Source organism: Cavia porcellus, unplaced genomic scaffold (genome assembly GCF_034190915.1).
Source record: "Cavia porcellus strain 051 isolate PalLab524CR breed Dunkin Hartley unplaced genomic scaffold, mCavPor4.1 scaffold_22, whole genome shotgun sequence".
Taxonomy (NCBI): domain Eukaryota; kingdom Metazoa; phylum Chordata; class Mammalia; order Rodentia; family Caviidae; genus Cavia; species Cavia porcellus.
Genome location: NW_026947505.1, coordinates 34716460 through 34728759, shown reverse-complemented (window position 1 = coordinate 34728759; position 12300 = coordinate 34716460). Strand labels below are relative to the sequence as shown.

General features: G+C 33.8%; 1 protein-coding gene across 9 annotated transcripts in view; it reads left to right on the top strand.

The window, feature by feature from the left end:
* Stxbp5 (syntaxin binding protein 5) overlaps positions 1 to 2553 on the top strand; it is a 155304-nt gene extending 152751 nt beyond the window's left edge. For all 9 annotated transcript variants that reach the window (XR_010041948.1, XM_063233034.1, XM_063233032.1 and 6 more), the window contains one exon: positions 344 to 2553. Coding sequence is in view for 8 of the 9 variants with exons in the window: in XM_063233034.1 (XP_063089104.1) it covers positions 344 to 385 (42 nt within the window). In the remaining variant the exon portion in view is untranslated. The remainder of the gene's footprint in view (positions 1 to 343) is intronic.
* The last annotated feature ends 9747 nt before the right edge of the window (positions 2554 to 12300 follow it).

Here is a 12300-nt window from a genome sequence, read left to right as displayed (position 1 = left end):
ATGTTTCAGAGTAACATATGGTTTTGTAAAATATAGAAACCAAATTGGGCATGGTAGTGCACACCTGTAATCGCCATAGTTGGGAGGCTAAGGCAGGAGAATTGTTGTGGGTTCAAGACCAGTCTGAGCTACAAAGTGAGCTCAAGGCCAGCCTGAACTGCATAGTGAGACTCTGTCTCAAAGAGACAGATGTGTATATATATATGTTATTATTGTATATAAAGATGTGTATATATATATGTGTGTGTGTGTGTGTGTGTGTGTGTGTGTGTGTGTGTGTGTGTGTTATTATTGTTTTGATATTTTGAAAACATGTTTTTCTTGTTTTTTTTTCCTCTTGTAGATGATGTTGAAATACAAAGATAAGAAGTGGTACCAGTTCTGACAACCAGAATCAAACAAGTTCTACTTTAGCCAGAAGGAAAAGTTTTCCTGTTTTTATTTCATTGATTATTTAGGAAAGCTAACATTCACAGGATATTCATCACTGGATACTGTTCTTTCCTAGCACAATCATGCACTGTTTTACCTCAATCTTGGCTTTACCTGAGGAGTGTACACACGCACACTCAAACCAGAATATATGGTGTGTGCCAGCTTGCGCTGACAGTTTGGGAACTAAGCAGGTCACATGTAACAAATGAAACAAAGGGATGTGTTGCGGAGACATGGCAGGGACTATTCCTTGGATCATTCCTGTATTAAACTTTCATATGCCAAAAGATTTTGTGCTGTTGTATCTGCCATCAGTGTTTGACCTTTTTTGGGAAGAGGCAATAAGTCCAAAGTCCTGAAGCTGAAATATTTATATATATGTCATTGAACTGGATTGTAAACGGCTGTATTGGACTTTCCTTCCCTTAAATGGACTGGTCATCAGTATCATTAGTAAAAAAGAAACTGTTTGTTACCATATCTTTAGACTAAGCTGAATGGTGGGCTTTAAATAATAAAAACATACACATAGTTGACTTGTGTATGAGCTACTATTGGATTCTTGTTATTACATACTTGTGTTTAGTTCATACTTTGTCAAAAGCAAAACAAGGTGATACATCACTTTTCATTGAAAAGAAAAGTGTAGAGCATGACTGAATTGCTCATCATTATGGGAGTTTCCATGTAGTGGCTATGCAGTGTGGAAAGTGAGAAAAACCTCCATTGTGGTGAGGAGAATACTTCAAAGTCCTTTGTCCTTTTGTCATTAAATCAGTTGAAGGTGGATTTGACCAAAATAGTTATCAGTTAAATTTGTAGAAAAGTTGAAATTGGCTACGTTTTTAATTTTGCTTGAGTTTTTATAAAATGTTTAATTAAATGTACCTTTGCATTATTTAATTAAAATTGCTAAAAAACCAATGTTTCATTATTTCAGTAAAATGCTCAGCTCCCTTTATAAAATACCCTTTATTTGCTAACAGTTCCAGTACACTCAGGTGATGAGCTAATTAAATATTAGTGCACATGCTGTCGCATGGAAAATTACAAGCATCTGTTGTCAATAATGATCTATATAGTCTAGTCTGATGACTTACGAAATATTTTCTGTAGAAGTATATTATAAATCTGTATATATCCTTTCAACGTTTAAAAAAAACCAAAAGGAAGGGAAATACACTTCAGTGATTAAACTGTTTCTGTGATAGAGTACAATTTAAATTGAAACAGCAGTAGATGCTGAATAATTGGTTCCTAGAATGGCATCACAGATGGAAAAGAAACCACTCTCTAGATATAGAAGTAAGCAGTCTCTTTAGCACAGCTAATCTAATCTGAGGTTATAATTGACTATTGTTAAAGCAGCAAAGAGCAAACCAAGTATTGAAATTAATGTTTTTGAAATTTAAATATTCTATAAAATTATTTAAAATCATTTTCAGTTTTTTCAGCTAGGCGTGGTGGCTCGCGCCTCTAATCCCAGCCTCAAAAGGCTGAGACAGGAGGATCATGGCAAATTCAAAATCAACCTGGGCTACAAAGTGAGCTCAAGGCTAGCCTGAACTGCATAGCGAGACCCTGTTTCAAAAAGATAAAGTCATTTTCATTGTTTCAGTAAGAGATAATCAGCACATATTGGTAGGAAACATGTTTATTTTTCTATTCCATATGATCATTAAAGGTATGTGTAGACCATCTTAACTTTTTCAGTCATACATATTTCTTCTTTACTGTTTTCATTAATAAAGCATTTGTTTATGTCTTATAGTGCACACTATTGAATACAAAGGTTTACATCAAAATTTTAAGTATCATTGGATAGAGACTGGATATATGTAATTAATTGGTCAAGCCAAAAGAAATATTTTAAAAGTAAAATCATTCCCAGGTTTTCAAATTTGTAGAAAATAACAGTGAATAACAGAATTTTGTTTGTTGTCTGCTGTCTGATGAACATCCCGCAGTTTACAAATTGCTTACTTTGTTTCTGCATTATCCAGAAAACTTATTGTTCATGATATGTCACAGGAAGGATTTGTGAATGTCATCAGTAGTTACAGATTTAAAGAAATTGAAAAGCTTTAAACAAATTAAAATATACTTGTTGATTCCTTATCCAAGTGGAAGTCCATTTAGCTTCCTTTAATTTGCTATATTATTGTTTGCATATAAACTTCATTTTTCCTTTTGTATATAAGATCAGCCAAACCTGTAATTATTTATTGAGAGGAGTTTTGTAAGAAAATGTTAAATTAGTGTTTTATGTTATTTCTGTTTCACTTTTAAATTAATCTATACATTATGCTCAAGAGACTGAAAACTACTTAGGATTATAAAACTAAAAGTATTTTTGAATATAGGAAATAAGGTTCTCAGTATACTTGATACAGTCTGTAGATAAGAGATAGTTTGAAGTAATAACTAACCCAGGGAATTTATTGTAATGTAAGATATAACGTCTTTTTTTAAATGCAAAAATAGTCACCAGCAAGTCAGGATATCAGGAAAACTTACCAAAAATAAGACTAAAATAGAAAATATCAGAAAAATGAAAGATTTTTCTTAATTTGTGTTTTTTTTCATATTCTTAACATTGTTGCATTGTCTTGACTAAAAAAATCATTGAAGTATTTATCAATTAGCAGTTTCTCGGTAGGAAGTGGTTTCCCTGTATGTACCACATACATAGTTCATTTCACTTTGCAAGCTAAGATCCATGGACACACACATGCACACATGCACATTTGCTTAGTGTTACTTAAACTCTTACATTTTGACAAATTCTGTACATTATGTCTATTTCAAGTTTTACGTCACTTTGACACCACTGGTTTGCATTTCAGTCATACAATGTGTTTCCAAAATGTGGTTATAGATTCAGCTGAGCTATTATTAACTTTTTAATTTAATTTTTATGGATGTGAAAAAAATGCTGCTACTTTACTCTGTGTAAGTATATTGCAATTTAATTTAAGTATAGTGTATTAGAAGAAGCTTTAATTTTACTTAGAACTTTTTATTTGTAGGTTCCGCTGAAGTTATTTTGTATAGGTAAGCAAATGTTTTAAACAAGTCTGAAAGTGTTACATACTTTTAGGTTACAGGGGACAGCCAAGGAAAGGAAAATTACATAGAAGACACCACGGAGTTCAGAGTTTTGTCTTGAGTTCTGTGTTTTGTACATGTTTTGCTTAAGATATTTCTCATGTGACATTAAGAAAAGCTATATCCAAAGGTAAAATTTTTTGTGGCAAAGGTTTATTTTGCATTTTAACTTTGAGGATTTTATTTTATTTCTGCAAAGTAAAGAGCACTGAACTTTGAACTTTAAACTTGAACTTTTTCTGCACTTTATTTGGAGTAATGAATACTTTTTATTATTTGATTCATATTTCTCAGTTTAAATCAAATGATACATGTGTAAAAAACATACCAAAATCATGAATATGCTGCTAGCCAAACTTTAACCTGATCAGTTTTAAAACCTTTCGTAGGGTTTTATATAGTTTTCAAAGATTAAAAAAAAAAAAAAAAAACATAAAACTATTTGCCATATGTTTCAGTGTCCGTGGTCTTAAATTATTGCAACACTTTCAGATTTGTTTTACAATCATACAGTAATATGTTATATTTCTACATACTGCTAGAGAATATACTTTTAGTTTTAAAATGAAACTTTTATAAATGTACTCTTTCATTTGAAAAATGGTGAACTTGTTAAGTCAAAGTACTTAAAAAGTATGTATATTATCCATACAAAAAGTTACGTTTTTGCTTATAATAAGAAATACTGGTATCTCATATGGAGATACAATTAATTTAAAAAAAAATCATATATCATTTAAAAGTCTTCACACATGATAAGAAAGATACCATTACTATGTTTATTTTAAAAGAAAACCCTCTATTGAGTATTTTCAAATATCTTATTTTGGGGAAAATGCCCACAACAATAATTTCAAGATCTTTCTCAATAGCTGTAACTTGCTGTTGGATGTCTACCTTAACTATTGTTTTAAAATATAGATATATAGATATATAGATATATATATTTAAAATAGTTTTCAGATATTTTCTTCTACCTTTTTTAAAAATAAATTTCCAAAAGTGAAAACAGAGTTTATGTATTTTTGTCAATGAAGGTTTTTATTTTATAGTTGATAGAATTTGTTCCTTATCAGTACAATACTTGATCAATATTCTTACGCTTTTTAATCTGTATTTACTTTGAAAAAGAACACTTATATATTTTTTTCTTTTCTTTTTAGGGTGTTTGTTCTCTTAGATTGAAATTTATGCCCATTTTTGTTTATTTAAAAATGAATGTGGAGATACTGTTTACAGCTTTTGTTAATTATTCTTTCATCATTCTGATCAATTTCTTATAAAGTGCTATGAGGAGTATTTTCCTGTTAATATTATGATCTTACTACTGCCTCAAAAGTGTTAAAAGTTCTGTGGATAGAAAGTGGTTGTTGTAACAAAAATCAATGAATCTATCTAAGGAAAAATTTTAGCTTAGCATTCTCAGCTGAATTAAATTGTTTTAATAGTATCCCAGTTACTAGGGTATAGCGTTGCTTTCTTCAGTTACTAACAGTCAAATTATTAGGCAGAATTCATTCATGAATTTAGTGTGGTAGTCCAGTGTTACTTGTAAGTGATCTTTTTATTTTTCTCCCTACATCAGAAAACTCATGAATGTCAGTTTTTCAAGTTTTGCAATAGTTTAAATTAGTTAGGCTAATAATTTAAATTAAAATTTTATGGTATGTATAAATAAATGAATCAATTTTGTAGGTCCTTTGAGGCATTTAAAATTGGTATAGGTTAGTGGCAAAGGATTTACATTTATTGGTTATTTTAAAACACTTTTGCTATTTGTGTTGTCTAAACTTTGCTCAATAGAATGGAATATAAGGGATTGTAGACAGACAATGTATCAGTGGAACACAATGCAAAAAAGATAAGTCATATTTTCCTTTTCTTTTTTCTTTTTGTAAATAAATAGTGCTGTGATACTTTAGTTGTGATGTCTACATGCCATGGTAGTTAGAATCAGAAAAATATTTTGGTTTCTAGTTATACTATTGGTTCTTTGTAAATGCGTTACCAAAAGATAATATGAAAAAACAGCAAGATTTAGTTTCTCGGGCTGGGGATTTAGCTCAGCGGCATAAGCACCTGCCTTGCAAGCAGGCAGTCGTGAGTTCGATCCCTGGTACCAGTAAAAAGGAAAAAGACAAAAAAAAAAAAAAAAAAAAAGATTTAGTTTCTCTTTAACATTGTCCACATCAGGGGCAAGCATGCGTGGTATAGAGCTCTCGTTTATGTACACCTTTAACTACATGCAGGTTTCTTTTAGTTACTGCACTTGGTTTTTTATTGTTTTGTTTTTTAATCTTACTCAATCCCAGTAACTATCTCAATGGTAATTGCTGGAATATGCATTTGAAATACAGTTTAAAAAGTTTTGTGTGCCATTTCATTAAAAACAAAAAAGCACTATTGCTAACACTAAAAATGTGTTAAAACTTCGTAGTTATTTTGCATTCCTGTACTTTATCAGAAAAAACTGTCATCACAGCAAAAGATTTAAAATTAGGTAATGAAATATTTTTGTAAATAAATACCATTAAATTGGTATTTTAAAAAATGTATTATAAATGTTTCTGGAAATGTTCATATATGTATATGATTGTCTCTTTATGCTGAAGGGCTCTGACTGGGCAAAATAAAATAATCTCTTCTGAAATTAAACCAGCCCTTTTTTCTGGAAAATTTTTAAATATTCTGAATTGCACAATTAACCCATCAGTTTAACCTAATAAAATAATAAAATAGATTTTCATATTTCCAAAGGGAAAGGCAAGTTAATTAGGTAATTCAAATAGGATTAGCTATTGTTTTCTTAACTGTATGGAATTTTTGATATGAGTCACCCAGCCCTGTGGTAGGTGGTTAGGGTAGGGTGGGAGAAGATACAGGAAACCTAAACTCAACCTAAATATGTGCTTTTTCTTGGCCTTTAGTGTGTACACTCATCACCGGAGGCTTCTTTTTTAAAATGCAGGTTGCCATTCAGTGCATAGGAGCTGAGTCTATCCTTGACGTTCCTAACCCACTCCAGCTAGTAGGAATACTGCTGGCCTCTAGAGCATACTCTGAAATGTAAGGCTATGGGCCATTTCCATAATGGGCATTTTGCTAGTTTATCTTGTCAGTATGTGTGTCCAACTGTCTGAACCAAAAGTGAATATCCTGGGTAACAGAAAGAAGACCAAGCTATTTGTCACTGTTTTTGTTGCATTTTAGAGTAAAGAATATGGTAGTTCCCTTACTAAATTGAAGGTTTGATTTTGAAATGTTTATATTCTTACTGTGGTACATGTTTGTTCCACATGGTGGCAATCTTGTCTCATTCTGTGAGCCTTCAGCAGGAAGCACTTACGTAAGGTATAAGGTGTATAAGGGAAAACCAATAGGTTTTGCAAAGGTTAATTATCATGACAAATGCTTTTTACCTAGAAGATTATTAAACAGTCATAGATATTAGATAGACATACCTTCCTAAGTTTTTTATTATACAGTAATGTAGATCATTTGGGAAGAGTGATCTTGTACTATCAAAAGATTTTGTTTTTCAGAAAATATAGGCACAAATGATCAAGATTTGAAAACTGAAGGTTATCATAATGTCCATTCATGCTTTTAAAGATCATTAATTTGAATGTGTCCTGTGTAAATAGTACAGTGTCATCCACTGCTTTAAATAGAATGTGCTTGTCATTTTGATTTTTCAAATGAGTTTATAAAAAGATGCTGATTTTGTCCTTTAAAGATGTTTGAGCTGTCATTTTTTTAAGTTTTGTGTCAAAGTATTTTGTCATATGTACCATAATGAAAGCTTTTTAAATTCTTATTTTTCAGAATAAGACAATAAGAAAAATCTAAGTCATTTTATCTTTTAAAATGTCTTCTGCCTTCTTAACATCAATACATTCTAATCACACATAATTTACAGAAATATCCTAAGTGTAGATTTGGTTACCTTTTGTAATTTTTTACTGTTTTAAAAAAACAAAACCCCAAAGAGTGTTTTTATAACTCCTTTGAAAACAACAAAAACATGATACACATTGAATGCAGTTTCAAACAAGATAAAATGTTACTGGGAAGAGGTTTGAGATTTCATTTAAATATCAAGAAACAGTTCTTAACAAATGCATATCTGTCCCTCCATACCAGCGACCCCTTCTGCATCTTCCTGAGAACGTCCACCCGTGTTCCCCACTGCACTCTGCACCTTCTGTTTTAGCTCTGCCCCGTCCCCTGTGCCTCTGACTCCAAATGTCTACTCTTCAATAAGTGCCTATTTGCTCATGGAGAAGGGAAATGCAGTAAATCCAGATGTTTCTCAAGGACATTCTAAATAGTGAGTAGAGGTGTCAATAATTTGTATAATGTCATTCCTACTGATAACCTTCACGTATTGAAAATCTCAGCAACGATTTGTCTCACGCCTGGGTGGAGCCAGTGATTTTAAAGGGTAGCAGCACTAGAGGAGTGTAATGAAAGTCTAGTACTATGATAGCAGCCCTCCAGTCTAGTCCTAACCAGATGCTTTGCTAACTTGCTTACTTCCAGATAAAATTTCCTTCATGAGTACAAAAGTTAGATTAATACTTCAGAAAGTGCTGCCCACGGTCCTTTATCAATAATGTGACTACACACGCTAATGAATTGACCAGTGGGTCTTGAACTTCAGTGTCCAAATCTCTTAGAAACACAATTCTTATTAAATACAAGTTGCTGGAATGCACCTGCAATATTGTAGTGTCCACCCGAAGGAGATGGATGATTTGTGTTTTTAACCAATGCTGTCTGCTGGGTTAAGGGCCACTCTGAGAGCTCTGGTCTACATCCATGCCCAAAGAGCACTTTTTTCTCTGACAGATATTTTGACTTATCTCTGCTGTCCTGGAGCATCTTAAGTAACTTGCTTGCTGATACATTTAACTTTTGAAAATACAAAGTAATGTCTAAACTATTGCCAGGTATATGATGCAAAACACTGGATAAGTTTTTAAGTATTTCAATATGTAAATGCTGAGATTACACACTAGAATAAAAAGAGGTCCCCACAAATTGCTAGAACACTCCCTACAGTATAATAACCCTTTCTTCTGATTTCCTGCCCCTTCTAGCACTCATCCCAACTCCTCACACCCTTTGACATTGGAAACAACCAGAGAGTAGAACCTGTTCCCATTTACTGTATTGTCAGAAATACTCTCATGAAGGCTATCCCAGAATATATGCCTGAAAATGTGGAAAATGGTGGCTACGTAAATATGAATTGGGATTTTCAGTGTATCTTTATTAATTCCTCTAATAGACAGACTCTGTTTTTATCCATGTTTTGAACTAGTCACTGAATGGGAGAACCAGAACCTACCTTTTTAAATTTGTGCCAAAAGCCTGTATACAGTATGTCATGATGTACAGTCTGCTTCTAACAAAAACTCCCATAATAAATACAGCAGTGAATCCATTCGGTGAAAATTACATAGTTTCTCCTAGATAACTTAAGTAACAGTCTATGACTTAGATAAAACTCAATGTATGATTATTGGTTAATGGCAAGTCAGTTTTCATAGGGTTTAATTCCATTAAAAGTGGGCACTAGATAACACTCATTTCAAATGCTATCACATCAGCCTAAGTATGAAGACCAGGATTCTCTAAGTTTAACAGCAGTGTTAATAACTTATGCTAAATACTCAACCTCTATTTCACTTGGCTTCTAAATACTGGTTTTACTTAGTGATCGAGCAAGTGAGAGCAGGAGATTGATTGCCTAACTCACATATATTCCCTTGATACGTTACATAATAAAGCTGATTTTATAAGATTATTTGAAGGATTCCATGTAAGACGGTAGGTAACATAACTCAGTTGTACGATCACTAATGTGATCGAGCACCTGTGTGGTACTCTGCAGTCCCAGAGATAGTGCATTGTGCAAATTCACAGACAGGCTTTAAGGTAAAACTAGTTCCATCCTCTGTGATATGCATGGCTACAAACAGATGATTGAACTTCATGCCTAAGTTTCTTAGTATGTACAAATGAGGGTTTATTGAGCTAATTCATGTAAAAGGGCTCACAATAATCTCAGGTTCATATAGTACCTGAAGTAAGATGCTACTTGTAGGCATACAATTATTGATACTAGGGAAAAGAAAAATACTTGTAAAACAGCCTGATTTTCAAAATGTTAAACTGAACATGAGTATCTCAGAATAGATAAATAGTAGGCACTCAAATGTTTGCCATTACCAGGAGAACGAGTAATTGAGACTTTCTTCCTCTGTCTGTTTGCAACCAACTTATAAATCCTGCTCAAAGTGAAGCAGGAAAGAATTTCTAAAACTTCCTCTCTGAAGTCATTTCCTGGGCACAGTCTTCTGGCTGATACTGGCAGAGCCAGGATTCATGAGACTCCACACAGGTAAAGTGTTTCATGAAATACAACAAAACAAATGAAAATTAAGTTTAAAAGGATATTCTTTATTCAACTCCCAGATGATGTTAATAGGACTCCAACTTAAAATCTACCAAACAGGTTTTGTAGCCTTTCTTTGCTTTTGAATCTTTAATCACTGAATACTCCCCCGAAGGCTTTCAAATATCAAACTTGAGCACATACCTTCCCTTTCTTCCCTCTGGCTCCCACATCTGTAGTAACCCAAATGGCCCGGGCTCTCTCTTGCACAGTGCTTTCTAGTACTGCTTTGGGCTGCTACACATTTTGGGTGCTGTAGGGGCCCTGGGTTAAGCCAAGCATTTCTAGTTCAGGGACTTCATTCCCAATGGCAGTGACCTCTCTGTCCTTCTGCCCTCAGACCCTCAATCTTTTCAGTGAGTTGTGTCATTTCTCTGGCCTCTTTCAGACCAGGCTCAGCACTTTGCCCTCCCTCCCCCTATAGCCTGTTTAGTTATTGTCTGGTCTGGAGAAAATCATCTCTATGCTTCTTGTCTAGATCAGGGCCTCAGCACTTGAGGTTTAAACCCAAGCTGCCACTTACACAAAGTGCTTTTGCTTCAAAACTATTGTCTGTACCATGGACTCTAAAACTTAATTTTGACGGCTGGGTGTGGCTTAGTGGTAAAACCGTTGTGTAGTGGGGGCAGGCTGGCTTCCACTCCCAGGACCACAAAAATGAAATTTTAATTTAGAAATTTTATTATTAGCTTTTTATTTAATGAATATTTATTGAAACGTTGGGATGACTTCCGATTTAACATTGGAAATAGAAAATTTAACAAGACAGAGACCCTGCTCTGCAACTTAAGCTCAGTGACAGTGACGTTTTCTTTTTGCCTATTTCTTTAGTAATAACACTAACTTGAGAATGAAAAGGGTCAAGTGCCCCAGATACCTGAGGAAGCAGAAATAAGGAATTCTGCGCGGGGTGAGGGAATGCATTTTGTAAATGATAGATTCTTGTCACAGGAAGAGGACTGAATAAGCACCTGTGCTCCCTCTCTCCACACCCATGTCTCATCAGTCATCACTCCATCCTTTTAAAGCCTAAATGATTTTCTTACTGCTCAGTGCCAACCTCTGTTATGCATCTACTGCTTGAGTTACAACTGAGGCTCTTCAGCCTTTCAGTCTCCTGTCTCCAAGATACTCTTCCATTCCAACCCCAATTAAGCCATTTCCTTTTAACCTTTTTAAAGATTCCTCAAAAACCTAGAGTGAAATTCAGTGCATTAATTGGTAACATGGTTGCTCAATAGTCTCTATTCTTATCTATTAATCTTCTGCAGTTAACTCCTATCCTAACAAAACAGGCTGTCAGTGGTCCATGCCGTTTTTCATGCCTGGAATACCCCTTCATTTCTTGACCTGGAAAAGTCCCACTAATCTTTTATATCTGTAATGTTATATACTACAGTGTCATTTTCTCTTAGAAGACTTTCATGTCCCCAATTTCATATTTTAGTATCTAATTAAAATATACTAATAGTATCTAATTAAAATATACTAATAGCTGCTGATGCTTCTCTTGGAATATCTATAAATACAAAATTTCCTTTTAAATGGGTTCATAGTTCTTTTGAGGCTTTCATAGCTCTGATATATCTGAAAACTTGACTGTTTCTGGGATTTATTAATCTCTAACAGTTTTTTTCCCAAAAATTAAAAAAAAGTGGTTTGGGTATGAGTATATCTCAGTGGTAGAGTACCTATCTACCATGGACAGGCTCTGATTTCAATCTCCAACACCAAACAAAAAAACAAACAAAAAAGCTTTGTTAGGAAAACTAAAATGAGTGTATGGTAACTTGAATATACAAGTCCAAGTCCTATGAAACAGGACTGCAAACTTCCTTTCTGATGCCCTTCAAGATTTGTGTCCCATTAGTATGCACATTGTTCTTTCCCCAGACTTCAGAAAAGCATACGAAATTATTCCCTTCTCCATGTTACAGAATTCCTTATAAAACCTCAGTTCCTTCTGAATAAAACAATATACCTTGCTGTTTAATACAATAAAACAATGTATATATGCTGTTTAAATAAGATTGTCTATACGGTTTATTAACAGGTCAGCTGGAGTTGTGGGATATACCTGTAATCCCAACACTCTGGGAGGCGATCAGCAAATTCCAGCCCAATCTGGCCAGGGTTTAGTGAGACCCTGTGTCAAAATGTAAAAATTTTAAAAGAGCACTGGGGAGGTAGCTCAGTGTGAAGGCCCTAGGTTTAAGCCCCACTAAAAAGTCAAATGGAAGTTAGGCAATGTCAAGTCATGTGATAGGATGGTTTGAAGCAAGAAGATTAGCATT